At 40.0% G+C, this 22,928-nt stretch overlaps 1 protein-coding gene across 1 annotated transcript; it reads left to right on the top strand.

Moving 5' to 3' along the window:
• The first annotated feature begins 706 nt into the window (after positions 1-706).
• LOC140247890 (uncharacterized) lies at positions 707-4,001 on the top strand. The gene is given in 9 exon segments (XM_072328093.1): positions 707-981; positions 1,070-1,194; positions 1,506-1,597; positions 1,688-1,789; positions 2,025-2,149; positions 2,330-2,689; positions 2,910-3,023; positions 3,169-3,287; positions 3,457-4,001. Coding segments are annotated over 9 exon segments (1,857 nt in total).
• The last annotated feature ends 18,927 nt before the right edge of the window (positions 4,002-22,928 follow it).

Genomic DNA, 22,928 nt, shown 5'->3' with positions numbered 1-22,928 from the left:
ATAACAACAAAACAAAGATGCACCTAAAACAGAGAAATCAAGCCTTGAGTAGATTATCATGCTAAAAATATTGCGCATCCATTAGCCCATAGTGGTTTCAGATTCTAAACTTGCTGAACTACGAGTAATTTATGCATAGACTTGAATGTCCAACTCTTTGGCTTGTCTGGGCTACTTTGACTGAAGAATTGTCTTGAAACACATATAAAGCACATACTTAGTTAATTTATATAAGCAACCAAACTTTTTCTTCTTTTTTGTAATTTACATGAAAATATTTTTGAAAAGAGAAGAAGAAAAAAAGAGAGTACCCAGTTCCTTCAGCAGAGCACACATACCTGGTTCTGGTGGGGCTGTATCCAGATGGAACCCTCCTCTTATCCTGCAGATAGCACACATTAGCTCCAGGGTCCACTCATGCTCCCATTGCGTGTGTTTCTGCTACAGGAACAGCCCCTGAACAGTGGCATCTCTGCTTCCAGTGGCCCTCTGCAGAAACAAGAAGCAATTTTGTTGAGAAATGCTCACTGTGAGGAGGAAAACCCCACTCCAGTTGGTATTGAACAGCTTGTTCACAAGATGTTGAGCCTGCAAGAGCTGTGCTTGCTCGGGGTCTGCTCTGGCAAGCCTGGCCCTTCACTACCTGTGAGTGTTGGTCTCATCTTCACAGAGAAGCTGGAAACAGAATCGGGGTGAAAGGGCAGGGATGCCCAAGGTTGGCTCCAGGGATTTAGCCCTGGCCAAGGGGCCACCAGCAGGTGGAGGGAGGCCATCCTTCTGCAGCATGGCCAGCCCCCGGCACCTCACTGTGCACTGGCTGCAAGAATCATCATCCTCCTGCTTTGGTACCAAAGGCCCTCACCATGGTGAGGTTGTGGCTGTGTCAGAGTGGGTGGCAGGGAGTGGTCCCACTATGACATGCAGGGCTCGGAGCAGAGCAAAGGCTGCCAGGCTCAGGCAGCAACAGTGCGACCTGGTGAGGTGCGGGAAGGACAGAGAGGAGTGGGCTGCACATAGCTGCTGAGGGGCCCTAAGCTGCAAACTCACCCTCAACCTGTCTCTCCCTCAGGGTTGGCAGACGAGTGTGCAGAGGAGAAAGCCCAGAGCTGTCAGGGCAGGAGCTTTGCAAGTGCTCACTGTCAACGTGCACCATGTCCTCAAGGATGCAAAAGGCCCCAGAATCAGGGGAGCTGGGTGAGAGCAAAGTATCCCTATGTGCAGCCCCTCCCACCAGGCATACGGGTGAAGGTGGAGTGCTTGTGACTGAAAGGAGAGTTATGCAGGGGTTCCCCAGCTGCTGTCAAGCAGGGCTCCAGAGTTCCTTGGCTACAACTGGTCTGTGGCTGCCTGCTCGGACCACTGCATCTGCAGTGTCCCCTTCCCCTCCACAGCCTTCCACACTGCTCCTCAGCTAGCAGGGCAGGCACAGAGCAGGCACCTGAGCACAGCCCTTGGGGATACATGGCCCTGCCAGCTGCTCACTGCATTTGTTCTCTTCTCTCCAGCATGCATGCTGTGTGGGCAGATAGATGTCGACCCAAGCATCTGTGGGCCCAAACATGTGGACTTCGGTATCTGTGTCCATGCATTCTGTGCGGTGAGTTCCCCTTGGGCATTTTTACCTTCCTCTAAGCAATGGTTCCTTCCTTTCTGTCCAAACAAGATCTTATTCTTTTCTCTTGTACAGATGTTCTCCAGAAGCCTTCTTCAAAAAGCAAGAATATCGAATAGCATTGTAGTGCTGCGCCCTGAAGACATCAAACACACAATCCAGCAGGCAGAACAGAAGGTGAGGTCCCGACTGTAGCAAGGAGGTTTGTGCCAGGAGAAGTTTGGTGAGTTTAGCCTTCTCCCAAGAAAGGAACATACCTTTCCAACCAGCTCCAGGAGAAAATCCTGTTCTGGCAGAAGAGTCTTGCCAACAAGATGGCTATGCAGAGTGACCCAACTGTACCCACATCCTGTCCCCTGCCCAGAGGTGTGGGGCCAGCCCACAGCTGATGGGACTACTGTGTTCTTTCCAGCACTGTTTCATTTGTGGCAAGAGAGGGGCTTCCATCACCTGTGCAGAAACAGGCTGTGAACGCAGCTTCCATCTCCCCTGCACCGTCGAGGGCAAATGTGTCAGTCAGCACTTTGGAAAGTACAGGTAAGGGCTATGAGGCTTAGCCTGTTAGCCTCCAACCCCCTGCTGTCAGCACCAGCTGAGGAAGTGAGGAACCTGCCATGATACCTCCCAACAGCCTGCCACAGCCAAGGCCTGGGGCTCCTTCCCATTCCTCTGCCATCCTCGCAGCTCATCTTGTCCATCCTTCCAATTTTTTCCTAGTTCTTTCTGCCAAGAGCACAGCCCTCAGCAGGCAGTGGAAGCAGCTCCAGAGCAAGACACCATTTGCATCATCTGCATGGATCCTGTGGGAGACAAAAAGTCCTACAGCACCCTGGTGTGCCCAGCCTGCAAACATGCATGGTTCCACCGAGCCTGCATTCAGGTAGGAGCCCTCCTCTCACCCTGCAGGTGTGACAGCACTCAGCACCACCATGCTCTGCTCACACTCATGCTGCATATATTTCTGCTGCAGGGACAGGCGACACGAGCAGGTATCAACTGCTTCCGGTGCCCCCTCTGCAGAGACAAGGACAAGTTTAAATCAGAAATGTTCATCATGGGAATCCAAATCCCAGACAGGTTGGTGTCCTGCTGACTCTTGAGACATGAAGGCACAAGAACTGTGCTCAGGGACTGCCCCAGCAGGCCTAGTCTTTTGATGCTTGTGAATGTTGGCCTCATCTTCATGGAGAAGACAATTTCCAGGCAAGCTGGAAATGGAGTCAGGGTGGAAAAACAGGGATGCCTTGGATCAGCAGGAGCAGTGGGGACTTACCATATTCCCTCCCTTCACTGACAGAAGACCAGCGTGGGAGGACAACGATGCCTACGCATTGCTGGGAGACAGGCACAGGCACTGTGATGCCAGTGAGTGCCTTTACCAAGGAGGCAGGGAGCAGGCAGAAGGAGAGGGGTGAGTTTTCTCACAGACCTCTGGGGCTGTGCCTGGGATCTCAGCCTCATCACGGGTTGGAGAAGCAAAGACTAAGCACCAGAGATGTGTCAGGCACTCCCTAGCTTGGCTCAATTTGTCCTCACAAACACGTTTGTCTACTCAGGCCCTGGCAGCTACTCCTGTGCAGTTCCTGTGCTGCAGAAGGTACCCACAGGCACTGCTCCTACTTGAGTGACAGCACAGACACCTGGGAGTGTAACACCTGTGCCAGTGTGGGCACTGGTAAGAGACAGACAGCCACATGCCACTGGGCTGGGGCTAGGAAAGGCTTTGCAGCTGGTCATCAAGTCAGCCTTGCCAAAATGTCTCTCACTAAGGAGAGATGAGAGCCTCTCTAACGCAGAGTTGAAGGTCCTGTCCTTCTGACTGATCTTCCTGCATCCCTTTACAGCTTCCAGTGACAACTTGGATCTCAGTGACCCCAACAATGCCAGCCAGCAGGGACTGGGGCCATCATATGCCTCTGCAGCACCTCAGAGCAGTACTGCCAGCTGGGCAGCACTGGAGTCAGCTCCCAGTTCCAGGGTGTCTGAGAGCAGCAGCCAGAAAAGCCAGACCAGGACAGAACAAAGAATCCACTCACATTTACATCAGGATGAAGACATCTATAACCAGCTCCAAGGACATCATGGGAACAGCCATGCTGCAGCCCTGGGGAGTGCTGCTGAGAGATGGACCTTGATATCTGCCAGCCAGGGGGCATCAGGATCCTCAAGGGATTCTCCAGAAGCTGTCAGTCACAGGTCCAGACAGGGAGGGTGTGCCCGGGCCCGAAGTCGCTCCCCATTACAGTCTCAGGCCCCAGATTCCCAGAGCTGACCCCAGAGATGCTGTGGGAGAAGCCATGTACCAGTTACAGGAGCTGGGAACTGCACCCAGGGATACATCAGACAAAGAGCACCAGGGTCATCAACCAAGGTATTCCCCAGCAACTGACTGAAGAAACGATCCATGTTGTGGCTCAACATGCTGGCTCTAGTCTACAGAGGCCATTAAATAAAATTTGGAGATTCCATACACATTTTTTAGTTTTCTTCTTCTCTGCCTTTCCTGAGGTGGGCAGCATTAGGGGCTGGAAGTACAGCGTTATCATCTTTCCAGCACCTTTCTTCCAATGACCCAGTCTAGGCAGAGCTGGGTACCAGCTCCAACTCTGTTCATGGTAGAACTGTAACTGAGAGTTGCAATTTTCTAGACAAAGCAATTACCTTTGGTAGTGTCCATAAACTGGACTAGAAAAAAGTTCTCATAAGTCTGACTTTTAATCATAGCCAGCCTTGCACATTTGACTACAGTAATTAAATTCTGATAAAATAAAAACAGCCCTCAAGAAGAATTCAATCACGCTTCCGTCTAGTAAAAACTTTTACTAATAGAGAAGTAAAAATAAAAAAAATTATTTTTCAGATACAGTACTTATAAAGACCACAAAATACTTCTAATCAAAAAGTGCTATTTTAATAATATCCTATCTTCCCTCTCATTGATAGATCTGTCTCCATAAAAAAATAAGATAGTTACCAAACCACTGTATTTCTTTTAATAGCTTTGCCTACAACGGGTCAACTGGTGTTGAAAGCCTTGCTAACAAAACCATTCAAATAATATTTACTTATTTCCTTTTAAGAATTATCATAGTATGAAAGAGGTTTTTTTATAGGCCTCCAGTGAAATAAAATGTGCTTATGTTGGCAGAGCCATAAGAGTATATGCCATCAAATGGCAGTGAAATCCAGCTCTAATAAAGAGTGGACAGAGCAGAAAGACTATGTGACATTTTTGCCTAAGTTTTGCTAACTCTTATCTCCATCTCTGTTTCCAGAAGACATATTTACATAAATGACTAAGTAGTAAGATAATTGTGCATTAATTCCCTGTCAGTTGAATTAACTAAAGTAACATCATAATTGTTCTGCTGTTCTTGAAACCTGAGAGTTAAGACAAGCAAGTTCTGTTGAAACAGAAGCTATTTGAACTAAATGCTAATTTTTGGGGGTAGACTATGCAAGACAAGGTATTTTTCCTCCTTGATAGATGCCAGACAAATAGTTAAATTCTATACATAGCACAAAAAATCCTGTTGTCAGCTTGAACATCTTTTCACTCCATTATATAATTCAAAATATATTAAATCCCTGGCTCAGGAATCTGGATCAACTGTTTCATCTGTGTCAGTAAAAAGACTGATTTGAGTTCAGTTTGCCCTCAGAAAGTTCAGGAGCTATATGAAGTCCAGTTCCAAGATCAGGCCAAAATAAAAGAAAAAGTAAATTATACCTGAATAGTTACAATTTTATCTTAATACGTTGTTTAAAAACTAGTATCCGTATAATAGCTCAATTGCTACCACTTTCTATAGTTTTTACTAAGTGAGACAAAATCTATTAACTTCAAGTGAATTCAGCAAGTTGCCACTCAGAGCAAGAACCAACCTGATTGGGAAAAAAAAAAAAAAAATAGTTTAAGAGTTGCAAAGAGAGATCAGAAGCAGATTTTATGAAGGCCTATGTAGGCAATAGCAACCACAGTGCGCCAGTACTACTGCATAAAATTTGCACCACTCATAGATCTTCCTTTTCATTTACCCAATGTGTTGTGGCAGAAGTACGCTGCTTCAGGACAGACAGGTTTTGATCTTGACTACTGCTGATAAAACATGAAGTCATTTCTACTTCCTTTTCTTAATGATATATTTCCTCAATTATAAGACAAACAGACAAACAAATTATAAGACATAACACACCTAAGATCTTAGAGCTGAAGTATTTTCTTCCTAGGGAAAATGAAATCACTTTGTGATGCAATGAGTAGACCTGAAACCTGATGACATCACTAGAAATCCTTATCAGCAAAATTTGTGATCAGGAGATGCTAGATATTTCAATCCTTGTTGAACCACGAAGGGGAGTCAGCAGAACTGCTGACTTGGACTTCCGAAGGGCAGACTTCAAACTCTTTAGGACCATGATTGAGAGGGTCCATCGGGAGGTAATTTTGGAGAGCGCGGGATCCCATGAAGGCTGGGAATACTTAAAGGAAGTAATTTTAAAGATGCAGGAGCTGACCATCCCCATGTCACAGAAGATGAGCTGATGAGCAAGGAGGCCAGCCTGGCTAAACAGAGACTTTTGGCTGGAACTCAAGAGCAAAAGGAAAGATTATGGTCTCTGGAAGAGTGGGCAAGCTACTTATGATAATTACAAGTAGGTAGTGGAGCTGTGCAGGGAGGAAATAAGAAAAGCTGAAGCCCAGCTAGAACTGAACTTGGCCAGTAAGGTAAAGGAAAACAATAAATATTTTTATAAATATGTCAACAGCAAGAGGAGGGCTAGGGAAAAAAAATCTATCCCTTGTCGGACACTGAGGGCAATTCAGTGACCAAGGATCAGGATAAGGCTAAGGTACTCAATGCCTTCTTTGCCTCAGTTTTTAATAGTAAGACTTGTTACTCCTTGGGAACACAGCCCCTTGCACTGGTAGATAGGGATGGGTCATGTATAATCCACAATGTTTTTAGACCTGCTCCAGAAGCTGGATGCTCACAAGTCCATGGGGCTGGATGGATTGCACCATACTGATGGACAGTCAGCTGAATATGAGCCAGCAGTGTGCCCAGGTGGCCAGGAAGGCTGATGGCATCCTGGCTTGTATCAGGAATGGTGTGGTAAGCAGGACTAGGGAAGTCATCCTGACCCTGCACTTGGTGAAATCTCACCTTGAGTACTGCATTCAGTTTTGGGCACCTCAATACAGAAAGAACACTTAGGTACTGGTGCAGGCCCAAAGAAGGGCAACAAGTCTTATGAAGGGCTTGGACAATATGCCCCATGAGGAGCGACTGAAGGAACTGGAGCTGTTTAGACTGGGAGAAAGGAGGCTGAGGGGAGACCTTATTGGTCTCTTCTAATACCTGAAAGGTATTTACAGCAAGAGATGGAGAGGTCTCATTGGTGACAGGACAAGGGAAATGACCTCAAGTTGTTCCAGGGGAAGCTTAGGTTGGATATCAGGAAAAACTTTACAGAAAGGATTGTTAAGCATTGGAATAGGCTCCCCAGGGAGATGGTTGAGTCACCACCCCTGGATGTGTTTAAAAACCATTTGGATGTGGTGCTCAGGGACATGATTTAGCAGAGAGTTGTTAGTTAGGGCAGTATGGTTAGGTCATGGTTGGACTTGATCTTTAAGGTCTTTTCCAACCTGAGCAATTCTATGATTCTATCAATATTCATATATCTGAGTATCTTAGGTTCAGTGGGAGAGTTTCTTCTTCATAGTGTCTGGTATGACACAATATTCTGGTTATATGAGAAAAAAAATGTTGAACACAGACCAATGTTTCTAGTTGTTGCTGAGTACTTACATACAGAGACAAGGATGTCTTAGTTTTTTCATCTTCTTGTACAATCCTGCCAGCAAGAGAGTGAGGTACGCAAGGACCTGAGAGGGACGGCTGACCCAAACTGACCAAAGGGATATCCTGTACCATAAGACATTAGTCAGTGGGCAATGAGTAATTGTTTGTGCATCACTTGTTATATACTGATTGTCATAATTATTTCCCCCACACACTTTCTCTGCTCTATTTTAATAAACAGTTTTCATCTCAACCCATGCATTTGACTACATTGCTTTTTTCCTTAATCCTCTCTCCCTAGTCTCACTGTGAAGGGGGTTAACAACAACCAGCCAGCAAGATTCCTGGAAGAGGAGAGGAAAAAAAAAAAAAAAAAAAAAGCAATCTGAAGTGATTTAGCATTTTAAGATTCATGGATTTTTTAGAAGAAGTTTCTGCTGATTTAAAGTTAGCTCAAAGTTTCTCAGAACATCACTGACACTGAAAATAATACCACCACCATGTTGTCTTCTAATGAGTTAATATAGCCACAGGGACTATTGGTAGAATAGCATTCTTTCAGTGGGCATAATAGGCACCCCACAAGTGAAGTACATTCTTTACTGTGAGAACTTAGAGTATTTGTCAAAGAGTAAGTATTATATATTTCACGTTTTCCTGATTACAAGATTTATCAATCTTACTTAGCCTTAAAAAATAAATAAAAATATAAAAAAAATAGAAAAAAAAATTTCTAAAAATAGAAAATTAAAAAAAAATCATTTTTTTCCACTATTGTCATTTGTGATTTACTGTGCTTCAAATGGAATAGGTTATCCCAGTGTTTGTTGATAAGTAATGAGCTGTTTGAAAACACAAACTACTTAAAAAGCTACCAGAACTACAAAAATTACCAGAACTACATAAAACTACTTAAACAAGTAACTGAATCTCACTTTAGAGCTAGCACTCATTTTATGAAATTAAGATAAATTTTTATAGCTGAGGTTTATTTATTTAAGATAAACAGTCCAGAGAACCATGCTCTCGCAATGAATGACAAGAGAAGAAGGTGTTATACCATTTCTTAAAGGTGAAGAAAGACATACTCTTTTACCCCGATGATATTGCAATACCATGACAGTGGCAGGAAACCTGTGAGATTTTTTTCATAACTTCTTGAATTTAAAATACCTGGCATTAAACTCGCAAAATGTGAGAGGTTCTGAAGCCATTTGAAATAAACAGATTGGATGGGAAATTACAAAACCAGAAAGCCACACAGGAAATCACAGTGGAAAAAATGATCACAACAAGTGAACTGATGCTTGAAAGTAATTCACCCTCATATCAAAATACACTATAGGAAACTAAATAACAAGGTCATTTTACGTAAATTCTCATACACCCAAGAGCTTTATGCTTACTTTCCACTTCCACAGCCATTGTCACATTAATGAAATATTTCCTGAGTCTTTTAGATACATGTTAAAGAAACCCCAGAAGTTCATTTGAAGTGTACGGAGACAAGCTCAAACATATTGGACAAGGTGTCAGTAAAGAGTTAGACATGGAAGATTAGAGAGGTGCTGTAGAATCTTTTAAGACCATGTTAAACAACCAGTTCCCACACATGTGGAAATTTAATTTCACAAATATAAGATTGAAATGGAATCTTGAAAAATCTTTCAGGACTGCTGTACAAATTATAGTATTCCAGCAGCATTTTTCACCTTTCAATGGAGTCTCAGAGAACTCTAAGCATTATAAGGACAAAACTTAACCAGTCCCCTTTCTGTTTGAAAATGTAACCCCTTTAACCAGACTGAAATGGAATTGCATGTTCCACCTTCATATGAAGCAGACATTTGTTGTAAGACACAACTGAAGACAGAAAAAGGGCGGTGAAGTATTTTATGAGCTATGATTGATTCATCCACCAAATGACAGTACTCTTCAAAACTTTCATCAGCTACCATTTTAGAGATTGTTTTAACTTCCCTACGGAGTACACACCCATATTATCTACTTCCAGTAGAAGTAAAATACCCCAATGTCTTAGAGTAAGCTGTTGCTTGATTTTAATAATGCTGAAAACAAATAAGTGAGGATTAATGATGTATTAAATTGATCAATAATAGTTTTCCCTCTTATATAGTTATTTAAACTTTCAAACTTTGAGATTTTTTTTTTTTTTTCTAGAGAAGAATTAATCCAGTTTCAGCACTAGCTTTAGCTGGATACACAGAACTTTTTTTTTTTTTTTTTTTTTTTTTTTTTTTTTTTAATGAGACTAGATCTCCACTATTTCCAAACCATTTCTTGCAGTCATCACTGTACTTATGATGACAGTCCTCAATGCGGCAACCCCAGAGATAAGACTGATTCATGGTTGCATTCTATAGTGCCAACAATACTGCCTCTATTCCCTTTTATCTCAAGTTTCTTTTGCTCTTAGGTCTTCAAGTTTAGTTTGGGCTTACCTCTCACACTCCAGTATTTTTCAGTTTAGGGAATTGTCTCCCGATGAGCAATAGAAATGCTAGGATTAATTTTTAAGTTCACATTCTTGCCTTTTATTCTGTTATGCATAACTAAACAATCCTGCAGTTTCATCTGAAATGAATTACATAGTAAAATACTATTAGCATACATCTGCTTTTCTCTGCAAAGAAAATAAAGAAAAAATCCTTCGAAATCTGCCAGCAACTTCATACCTACATACTATTCCTTTTGAGTTGGGAGTGGGGGGTGAAACATTGACGTTCTCAGGATGAATTCACTCCATACCAGTATTTGTACTTTTTCTACCATATGAAAGTCTGTGAATTCAGTTTTTCAGATCAGTTGATCACTATTTTCTTTCATCTGCTTCCACAGACTGCCAGCAAAACAACTTATATTAAACTCAGGTCTGTTTTCCTACTTACCCTCAAAAGTAGTAGTAGAATTGGGATCACTACAGTTCCTATAAAAATAATTAGTTACAATGAGTTGTTGTTAGGCTCACCAAAACAAAGTTTTATTGCAGAGAAAAACAACAAATCACTAATAAGATTGTTCTATGTATTTTAAAACAATAATTACTAGGTGGGTCCAGGTTCTATAGCTTTAGATGAGCATCTGGGATTTCAAGTCTTGAATCACACACAATAACTAACTTATTTTACTAGAAAATGTTGCTGTATTGCACTCAAATAGACAGTTCCCAAACATTGCCTCCACTCTTCTTTCAAAAACAACCTTAATCCAAGATTAGTCTCCCTGGAGTCTCATAAATCTAGACTGCATAACAAAAGAAGTCATGCAGTAAATGTTCATTTGACATTACAAAAAAAAAAAAAAAAAAAAAAAAAAAAAAAGAAAAGACAAATAACTACAAATTACTTAAGGTAGGAGCTCTTCACAGAGCTGAAGAAGCTTGCAACTAGACATAGCTAACAGTACAAAGAGTTGTATACCAATATATCGCTGCTCAACATTAGGTATTTCTTTGATATTTTTTTGATATTTTCTCCTCGCTACTTCTAATTTGTGTAAATGAGTTTCGTTTGACTTACGTGAGTACCATAAAGGCAGCAGAAAAGGGAATGCTGCCTCAAACTTAACCTTTCTAAGTACTGCTAGAGGTTTCCCACCCATAAGGAAAATACCCCTCTAGTACTTAAACTGTTTTCCTGAACCAGTACTTAAACTGTTTTCCTGAAGCCTTTGGGATTAGTATTTTTTTAAAAAAGCAAACAAACATTATAATATTATTTTATCATATGCTGGAAACACTACATAAAAAAGAGAAATAAAGCACTAAGACATCAGATTTCCTTTTCCCTTCTGCATAAAGAAATGACCACAGCACATGTCAAGACTACCTTATACTCCAGGTAGCATGAGAAGACATGCTGCCCAAAAACTATTAGCAAACTAGATTCACTTAAATTCAACCTTATCCTCAAGAGGAACTAAACTGTAGCTCCCTCCACAAAAACAGCATTCACAGAAGAATAGGAGCTGGAGTGAACCAACCTCTCAAGATCATTCAGCCCAACACTGCTAAAGCAGCTTCCCGAGAGAAGTCTACCCAGGGAAGTGTCCAGGTGAGTTTCAAATACATTTAGAGAAAAAGACTCTACAACCTCTCTTACTCAATTATTTAGCTGTTCTGAGGATTGTGCATTCAGAAACTATGGTATAATTAAGCTTAACATTAACAATGGGGAGAACTAATTAAATTAACAGGGGAAAAATGTAGCCACTCGTAGGACTACCTTGTGTTATGATGTGTAAACTGCTAAGAGTTCTTCTTCAGGTCTGCTTAATGTTAAACTACAATGTAGACTTATAGCTCTTCTGAGAAAGGAAACAGATCAGATAAACCTAGGAGCTTGAAGTTATCAACAGAACTTCTAAACTAGAACACACAACTTTTGCTGTTAAGTTGGAATAAAAACTATCTTTTAAACTCGCTCTTACATACATTTGCCATCATGCCTTCTCATGTCATACTTCAAAACTTATTTTCAGTTGCAGTCAACCTTTATGCAAGAGAACTGCTGCAAGAGACCTTAAGGTACTCTAAGGAAACAATATTTAATACTGTTCAAATATGATTAAAATTAATTGATTCTTGCAAGAAGATTAATGACCAATCACCTCCTAGTAGGTAAGGCCTACGTAGAGGTAATTATTTTAAGATTCAGAAAAATGCAATTTTTCTGAGAATTTTCCAAGAGAACCAGTTCATGTAATTAGTTAATAATTACCTGGAGAGATGATCCCAAGCTATAACTGCCGTTAACTAAACACATTCCATGATAATGGCCTTGAATGTCAATTTCATAATTTCCTACTTCAAAATTGAAATGGAATATATTTGACTGACCTAAAGCTATTAGCAAAAATTGCTTAAAATGTTGAGTGAACCAGAATTCAGAAATTAACAAAAAGCTTTTTAGTCTCCTAATAATTAGTTTCACAACTAGCTGAACACCAAATTCATTGTGCAAAAGAAAATTGATTTATACACTCTCCTTTTGGAAAAATGAAAATATAGGTTAGACATATTAGAAAAACCCTTTAGAAACTTAAGTCACAAAATGTACATCTTGATACAATTTTTGAAGTCAAAGTAGGGAAAAAAAGTACTTCTGAAGTTTCTGACTACAATTAAAGACAAAAAACTCTTGCAATCACCTTATTTTGCCAAGTTACAGTGTTGAACGCTTTCTACTCTGAAGTGCTTTCAAGTTATTTCATTTGTAAGAAAAATCTAAAACATTTGGACTGTAAATTGCCTAATGCATTACTGAAGTAGCCACATCCAGAGCACCAGATCCCTGGACTGTTACTGCAGAAAGAGTCTTGTAGTATGTGAAAATGCCTTTCAGACATTTATAATCAGCAGAAAGATGGCCAAAGGTCATAATACTTAAGTTTTCCTTTAAGTGGCAACATCATGTGAGGGCATTCCAGAGGAAGTTTGAATTCCTTGCTTTAAAGATGTCTCCAGAAAGCTGAGAAATCTATACCAGATGTCATCTTCAGTATTATGGCTGGTAGTAGGGCTGCTGAGCTCCTGTAATGAGATACTAGCAAAGTCATATAGTGGTCTTCCTTTGACAGGGGAGACAGATCTGCTTTTTACTGTACACTTTTTTTATTCTAGAAGTTTCTCTCATTTTCATTTGGCATTCAGATTAATAGTATCAAATGTGCTGCTAGCAGAACCTTGCTTTACTTGACCAAATTAATCATCCCAAATAAGAATGTTGGAATTGCAGCTTGAGACAGTCACTTCCCTCCATGCTGTCCACTCAGCAGAGTGGCTCCTGTTACCACACTACAGTGAGGGGAAAGATATTTCCTGCTGGTTCCCTCACTGGACACTAGGTTACCTGATTGATAAAAGATCAATTTAAAATCCACGTGTTCATGCATCTTTGAGTGAATGAGCATCTACTCAGGAAATGGAGGGTTTTTTCAACTCAACTCCTGCCCACTCAGCTCCTAGAAGAATCCATTTTACAATGGCTAAAGTTTGTCAATTACTTTTAATGGACAAAATAAAAAGAATAAAAATAACAGATTCCACAAACAAATTTGGTTGGTAGAAGCATTGACTTGTCTTAGAAATCTATAATATTGAATATGCTTAAGAATACTTTAAAAAGCCACTGTTTGATACAACAGCTGTTTTGCCATAACACAAACTCACAAAGTTAAAAAGGTTTCCCAAATGTGAAAATTATGAAACCAATGTTAAATTCCATAATTACAATAGTACACACAGACACTCAGAAAATACAGCCATTTACTTACCTCTCTTCACAACTGATAAAAGAGAGTTATAAATTGTTAATGACTGATAACTGATATAAAATATATCCTGACCTATAAGAAATAAGTTATGGTTTGCAGTGTTGGCTTTTTTTTTTTTTTTTTCTTTTGGCTTGTTTTCCTCTTTTTTCAGATATTTATTTTTCTCTTTGGACAGAAGAACACTACAACTTCCCAGAACAAGATTAAAGTTCAATTTCATTGTGTTTTGGGCATTTAGGCTGCACATGCAACTTGAATTTCAGACACTCCTATGCAAATAAGCCAGCAGCTCAGCCTATTCTTTTGTTATAACATTTTTTACAATGACAATTTACTAATTGCCAACTTAGCACTGAATGAGCAATAAATGTTTGGATTAGCAATAACTCAGTAGTTGATTCAGATACTATGCCAGAGTCAAGGTAAAATAATTTCTTAAACAGGAATTTCTAGCACAAAGACACAGTCAATCATTTTTTTCCTCCACTTGTTCTAGGATGTTCACAAACTACACAAGCACCTGTACATGACATAAGCACATGAAGCCATTATAAGCTTGTGTAAAAATCTAACAGGCTGTATATGTCTGTCAATTATCTTTGCACTCTGAGCATGCAAGTACATGAATCTCAAGCTACCAGAAATGGCAACAGCTCTTGATCATGGTAAGTAAAATAACAAAATGTTTAAAAGGCTCATTATAAAGTCACAAGTGCTAGTAATAAAATTTACTGAAATAATCTAACAACATCCCGATTTTAAATATAGTGTGGGCATTCTGGAATGTATAGTTCTGTCAAGCATGCTTCCTTTCTCTCCCATCCACACTGATTTATTGTAATAAATCACATGTACAGCTCATGTCTCTATAAATTATTCATATGTTACAATAAACAGCATTGAATTCCTTCATGATAAACAGTCCATTTTACTGATTCTTATTTCCTCTAGGAGCAGATGAGAGTTACATTGCCCATATTATTACTGTGAGGACATTTAAGTCTCAGACAGGATAACTGTAACACACAGGAGAAGTATTCAACAATCCCTAAAATAACATTAACAATTCATTTCTTTTGTAAAGACAATTTTTTTTTACAGAACATACAGTATTAAACACAAGATTGGATTTTTAAAACATATTACCCTCACAACGTCAAACTTCCCCACTTATGAAAGCAGAACACTGTGCTGGGAGCAGCTTCAAGGCAGGAAAGAAGGAACAGCCTCCATTGTAGAAAGCATTCACTACTGCAAAACAAAACAAAACAAAAACAAACAAACAAAAAACAACAACAACAAAAAAAACCAAACAGCTGAGACTTTGATTTTCCTGAATCAGGTATCATATTCAGACCTGTTCTCATAGCATGTTACTGAAGCTCCATGCTGTGCTACATGTCAGTGGATTGCCAGATGAGGTAGCCTCCTCTCACTGGGTCTGTTCTTCCTTGAAACAGAAGTTTCTCAGGAGGAGGGAAGGAATAACCTACTATGGATGACCACACAAAGCCAGTCAGCTAGTTTGGATGCATGGACTCATGCACCTCTTACAAATGCAAGCTAATTAGGAAAATATGTTTATTGGAGGAGGACTACAGCATGAACTAGGCTTATGAATACAGACAACTGCCCTGGAAGAGTTATCAGAAACTTAATCTTACTCTGTATCTTGTGCAAGCACGGTCCAAGCATCAGATGACTGCAAGTGTTCCACCAAAACACATACTACACATGCTAAGTAGATGCATTCTACCAGCAAATTGCTGGAAGTCATTACTACAGGAACTATTGCCTCAAGTTTTTTGTCTACTTACATGGCTTCCTGCAGCATCATATCATCCTTCCTTTGCTGATATCTGCATCTATCCTTTCAAGACAGAGATGGATCTCCACACCATATTTAGTATATCAATTCAGATGGACACAAGGCAGCAAAAGCAACTGAGAAGCAGTTTTTTTAATTAATTGTTCAAACAGAGTATACCTTCAATATGCCAGACTTGATTATTTCAGTTATTTGAAACTCAGCAGCATTACCACATGAAAGTGGAAAAGGTCAGAAAGAAATTACTGTATAGAGTACACACCAAGTTCTCCAAATAATCCTTACATTGAAAAATTCACATTAAAAATAAACTGTACACAGAGCATGTAAAATAATGACTAAGAAAACTTGACTCAGGCAATGAAATATTTGCAGAAGAAAAATCTGCATATACATATGCTGACATTTAGAAGGGTGGAAGACAGATCCATGGAAGACCCATGTTTCTTCAAAGTCTACTTCAGTATTCAGGTTTGCCTGCTCCAAATTGGAAGAACAGATATTAAATGGTAAATTACCTGGAATGTTACCAGATCTGTACATCAATCCACACTAATTCTTTTTGTCACTGAACCTCTCTCAGTGTTTTAAATATATTTCATTGAGAGCAACATGAAGTTCTTTACTGCTATTATAACATCACATTAGCCACACTGCAAAGAGTTTCATTAGATTCCTTATCATTCCCTATTATTCCTTGGGGTTAATTGTCTAAAATAGTGTTCAGATACGGGTTTCCCATACCTTCCCATCCTCTTCTTCCCCTTTAGCTCCTTATCTTCACTTGTAGCTAAGAGAAACACAAAAAAAGGGAAAATGCCAACAATAAAGAACCAACTAGATACTCTACAGAATCTCACCACAGATTCTACAAATAAGTTATCACTAAATTCATATAGGTGAGATAGTTTCAAAGAAAATAAGAAAGATGATGGATAAACAGCTGAGAAAATAATCTTGATTTTCAAAGAACAATGAGAAACAGCTGTGAAAATAAGATGCAGACTGTAGAATTGAAATCAGCTTTATAAGAAGTCACTCTCTGGGCACATCTGAATGCAGAGATGTAAGCTAGCAGGTAAACTCAGAAATAGTACATCATGCAAACCTTACTCATTATCCAAGCTTGTGAATTTTTAAACATAAACAAAATTACACATCGGAAGCTTCCATGAGATCACCCAGATAGTGATCACACTGTCTATGTTAGGAGTAGAGAGAACTGAAGCTACAGGAGGTTCTGGCTGTCGCTGCATTTCTTCATTTTGCTACAGAGGGAGCTCAACTTCAGACTGTACTGTAGATTACTCAAATCTCTCCAAGAAAGCTGTCCAAGCCAAAGCTTCTGGGCTGCTCTCTGGGATAACAATTGATATGCTTTCATATATGTGACTTCACTACTCAGATGGTTTGTCTTTTCCCGTGGGGGCAGCGCTAGTAAACAACTCACACTGGCTGTCACACTTCTCACTCCTTAGACCATCTGGCCCTGCATCTGCTGCTACCTACATATCAGCCAAACAGCCCCTGCTTAGTCTTCTCCTTCCCCACCTGGCTCCTCTTACAGCCAACAAATCACCACTAATTATTACTTAGTCCAAAGACAAAAGCTAGCTTGACGGACAAGATCATCTAATAAAAGTTACTGTGTTTACCTACAAACTTTGCCTTGCATGAGAAAACAAACCTCCTGAAAAGCCATCAAGGTCCCAAGTCTCTGCAGAAGCTCTTTCAATAATGTAACACCTTTCAAGCATACACTATCAATCAGTATTTACACACATATTTACAAGCAACAAAGGAAAAGCTGAAACAGTACTGCCACAGTCACAGTCCTGCCCAATGAGTGGCTCTCCTCTGTATACACTACATTAAAAACACACACTGAGGCACAGTTCAAGTCAAATCTATGTGGAATTGCCACAGTACTGAATACAGACCTCTCTTTAAAAAGTAAATAAATAAATTCTTCACTATATGTGCTGCAAATGTGAATAGGTTAATAGAGAACACATGCAGAAGACAAGAACTCATGGCAAAATGCTTTTATTGCTTCCTCAGAAGGTCACAAAGTTTACAGTATGATTATAAGCTGAACCTTTTATAGGCTACCATCAAAGAATATGTTACTGGTTGTCTGCCATTGGGATGTCAATCTTCATTTTGTTGAAATTCTAAATATTCTCTCTCATATTGGAGGTCAGTGGGATAAAAGCAAGAGAATGAGATAGAATACAAAGTGCTCCAGACATGAAGGAATTCATAGTCTGGATATACTGCGAAAGCATGTGAAAACAACTGGTAAGGCAACAGCTTACAGCACATCAGTAGTTTCTCCTGAAGTGTCTATGAGCCTGCTTGCTCTCTACAGCATAGACAAGCAGCTTATTTTCCAGTTAGGGTAAATTAGCTTAATAACTGTCTAATAAGAACATTTGGTCAATTACAATGCAAGAAAGATAAAGTCATACTCAAGCTAAATCTTACATAATCAGTTCAGTGCCCACCTGTGTACTACATCAATCAGCATGGAAAAATACAAGCACAATTAAGCCCTGCAGACCTCCATGCATGACTACTATGACTGAAATGAGACCCAGGCTATATTTTGCAAACAGAAACAAAATACACCTGCTCATTTACTGAACTGTTAATTCTTCATGAAGCACAATGGAGAAACTGTAACAAAAGATATAGCCAGAAAACACAATACGTTTAAGTGTAGGTGAGTTGGGCAATTAGAGTATACTTCACTATTCCTTAATGCTTAACTTAGACTCCCTTCTTCATTCAGTTGAATTTCACATTAGCGGTTTCTCAGCCTTTCTGATAAACAGACTAAAGAAGAAAAGATTCACCACATTTTCACACAAAGTACAGGAGACCAGACATACTGGAAGAAACACAGTGAGCCAGGAGACAAGGACAGTCTCACTGCAGGCAAAGCTTTCCTTAATGATCTTCAAGCCCACAGCAGGAAGTAGTAACAACAGTACATATCTATCCATAGATACAACAAAAAAACCTTCCAGTACAATGGTCTTTGCAGAGCATTCAGTAAGAAACAGAAGGAAATAGGTTCTAAGTCAGGGATGGAGAGCAGTCACTACACATGTCCAATGTTCAACTAAAGTCAGTGTTTGAGACAAACCTTCAATGAAAATTCAAACAAACAAACAAAAAATAAGGCAACCCATAATGGAGTAGTTAGGAGACAAAAAAAAACAAAAAACAAAAACAAACAAAAACAAACAAACAAACAAAAAAAAAACTACTTGTAGCATAGATCTAGAGCCCTCCTAAGAAATACAATCAGCAAGACAGTCCTAAACACACAGATAGCTCAAGCAAGGCCTGGCTATCACGGCATAAGTTCAGATAGACCCACAAGAAAAGAAAAAGGACTCAGGTGAGACTATTAGCGCAACTAGTGCTAATAGGTGCAATTAAGTCCCTGGCACTAGGTCAGTGGTGTTCATCAGGAGCACTTTTATTGCCAGCAAAGAGTTAATTGATCAAAAATCAACAGATAAAGCTACTTCTGTACGTACATAGTAGTAGTGCAAGAAAAATTACATGAACAAATCATTCTGTATATCAAAACAGTTTTTGATCCCAGACTCATGCTGGATCCTTCACCTGTCTTTTAAGCATACTGAGTTGGGAAATCACGCTGCTGCGTGCTGAACAGTAGTTAACAGAATTAATAGTTATCAGTTCCCCTACGCCTCTCCAGAGAAGACAGTGACTTCATTTTCCTTCCCTATTCAGGGAAATGAATTTTATAATACCTTTATTTGATACCCTGGAAACCTATGAAAATGGTCTTTTGTCTCTAAAGAAGTAATGAGTAACACAATAGTATCAATTAATGAGTTTATTTACTGAACCAGTAAAACACATCAGCCACAGAACATATTAAAACTTAAGCCTGAACATTCTGAACATTTTAGCCTACCAATCATCTAAAATATTAGAACTGGTAACATTATGGAAAATATTACACAACATCTCTTCTTCCCTACCCTGTCATCTTACACTAGTATTTCTTTACAATATTTCCAATCAAATAATTTTTTGCAAGAAAATCACCACAGCTATGGATAAAATATGATATTAACAGCAGCTGTAATTCAATAACAGCATATTAAAGATATCAGCCACTATTAAAATAAAACAACTCTTGTGTTAGTGTTCTATTTCACCCTTCTTTAAGGGAATAACAGATGAAGTAGCAAATATAAGTACTGTTTATTCCAAATAAAGAATCAAGCAGAAAAGAATATCTTTTTACATCCTTGACTGTCTTCATTTTGAAATTGATTCTTCTTGATCTTTAATAAGACTGCTGTATTTTTCATGTAATTTTTCTCAGGTTTTCATCTTCAATGACTTTTTTTTTTTTTTTTTTTTTTTTTTAATGAATAAAATCCTTAGAGATGGAAGGGACCTCTGAAGGCCACCCTATCCCAGCTCCCCTGCCATGAACAGAGCACCACAACTAGATCAGGCTGCTGCCCAGGGCCTGATCCATCCTTACCTTGAAAGCCTCCAGGGATAAGGCATCTGCCACAACACTGAGCAACCTGTTCCAGTGCCTCATTACCCCCACTGTAAAAGGTTTTTATCCTTATTTCTAACCTAAACCTACCCTCACTGAGCTTGTAGCCATTTCCCCTTGTTATGTCACCACAGACCCCAATAAAGAGTCTGTCCCCATCTATCCTGTAGCTCCCCTTTAGATACAGAAAGGCCACTATTAGGTCACCTGAGACCCTGTGCATCTACAGCATAGAAACAGTGCAACAGCCTCTGTAATTTATGCAGTATGAGAAGTAAGCAGGACAAGGTTTTATTTGTTTTATAACACTGCATACAAATCTTAAAATCAGACTTCACAGTGTTTTCTAAATACTGAAATTCTGTATGCATTCTCACATATAATATAGGATTGTCACTTAAAGAACAATAGAAAACTAAAGTAGTTCCAGAATTGTGATTTACACTACAGCAAGTTGTAGAAAAGTATTTATTACTTCTCCGTACTCTCAGTTATCCAACTGGTTTCACTCTACTACTTGTTTTGCATACATTATTCTTATTGTTTTAATCTCCACAAAATTCCCCCAGGATATTATTCTGAAAGGGCCATATTGACAGCAACCACAGGAAGGAATTCTGACAGCATTCACTAAAATATATTAAAATGTTCTCACAAAGCGCTGCCAGAATAGCGTGGCTTTTCACATATGTTCATACCATAATTGATTAGACCAAAGAATATTGCATGCCAATAAAACCAGTCAGTTAACTGAATGCTGCAAACTGTTGAATAATTCTAGCTATCAGTAAAATCAAGAGTGTACCCAGTGGGTGCCTGATTCTCCTAAAAACTGAATAATCACTTTGTATTTGGAGCTTTTCTCATAGAGTTCAAAGACAGAGTGGAAGGAGAGATCAGAAGGTCAGATGCCTGCGGTTTTCTTATACATCATATATTTTAGTATATACAAACATTTAGGTCAAGTACATAAGTCTTCCAAATCTTATTTCCAGTGCTATGAAACAGACAGAAAAGCTGCTGCAAATATTAGTAGATCATTAAGAGCCAGGTACAGTTACTCAAGATCTATTTCCTCAGCATTGAAGTTACTACCACATTCATCCAGACCACAAAAAGTGAAAGTCACCTATCAAAATCCTCACCCATAAACCATTAGGAGCAACTTCTAGAATAGGGGTTTTTGATCAAACAGATGACCTTGGGGATTCAGTAAAAATATGACAAGTACAATGAACTTCTGTCATGGTTTTGCAATGTTGTAATTTTGCTATCAGTATTCCACATCATAACATCATGTTAAGCATAGATAATTTTGATGAATCTGCTGCTCACAGAAAGAAGACTACATGTCCCAGGGAGCACCACGGTCAGTCATATGACCAGGACTATATAATCTCACTTCAGTGCTGGACTCGCTCTCTTGGATCCTGCCAGCCAGGGGGAGAGCCGTGTGGGAGCGTTCCAGCCGTTTCGCCTAGAGTTACAGTAGGCCTCTCGGTTTCGGGACTCACTCTCTCTTATTTTACTTGATTCGTTAGCCTTAATTCCAATTATATTGTATTATATTGTGCTATTCTGTATTTCGATATAGTATTTAGTAAATAAGTGTGCCTCCTTAGATCGCTGCCGCTGTATTTATTTCATTTTCCCTGAATTTCTTTTCCTTCTGGGCCAGCGGCCTGCGGGCCGACTGCCCCCCTGTCATGGGTGCAGGTAGATTTTAGGCTAACCCACGACAGGATTTTGGTGGAGAATGCGGGCAGATTGCCAAGAAATTTGGGCAAAAAGGGGCAAAAGTGGGGAAAAACTGCAAAAGCTGCTGTTTTCCCTGCTGTTCCTTTAGCTTTTACAGAGCTACGAGTTTTTTTTTCGTTAAGAAGCTATCTAAAGTTTACGTTTCTGCACCTGGGAGCTTGACCTTGAAAGTCCAGGCGGACGGCCAATACCCCAGAATATTTTGTAAACTTTTAGCTCTGCTATCTCGTTATTGAAGAGAGGAAAAAAAAATGTGTGCTCTGTTAAAACTGCTAGTAAAACTGCTTTTCAGGGGACTGCATGCTCCTTGTCCCTTCCCTGAATCCATTATGCAGTTTTTGAATGCCCATTTGACCACACTGTTAATTTCCCTGAACATACTGTTGGTTATTTTATTAATCTCACTCAGTATCTGGATTTATAACATTCTGAGGAAGTCTTCCCCAGAACCAGAGAATACTGAGTGGCAGGGAGTGTGGAGAGGCTTTGAGGAGACTTTAAAAAGGCAGACATCTTCAGCGTCATGGAGCTTTACTCCTGAACACTTGAAGAATCCTGAGAGCTTGATCGCATATTTGAGGCAGGAATGTTGCGGCACAGGCAGATCTCAGGAGGCACAAATGATTTGGGGCCTGGCTAATGCCTATTGGGCCTTATTCAATTTTGAAGCTGAGAGAGAGAGTCTCAGAGCTGAAAAGGCAGAGAGGGAAAAAGTTTCTGAAGCTGAGATAGAGAGTCTCAGAACTGAGATGGAGAGTCTCAGAGCTGAGAGAAATGACCTCCTATATCAGCGTGACACCCTCCGGTCCGAACTTGATGCCCTCTGGTCCAGGCAAGACGCACCCCAGTCTGAGCGAGACGCCCTTCGGTCTGAGCGAGATGCCCTTCGGTCCGAGCGTGACACTCTCCAGTCCGAGCGTGACACTCTCCAGTCCAAGCGCAACGCCCTCCAGTCTGAGCACGACACCCTCCAGTCTGAGTGTAACAACCTCCGGTCAGAGCAAGGCTCCTTCCCGAGCCCAGGCGAGGCAGCCTGTAGCGGAGCAGCGCAACCCCAAGCGGACG

This window comes from Excalfactoria chinensis, chromosome 2 (genome assembly GCF_039878825.1).
Source record: "Excalfactoria chinensis isolate bCotChi1 chromosome 2, bCotChi1.hap2, whole genome shotgun sequence".
In the NCBI taxonomy this organism is placed as follows: Eukaryota; Metazoa; Chordata; class Aves; order Galliformes; family Phasianidae; genus Excalfactoria; species Excalfactoria chinensis.
This window is presented reverse-complemented; position numbering and strand designations above follow the sequence as displayed.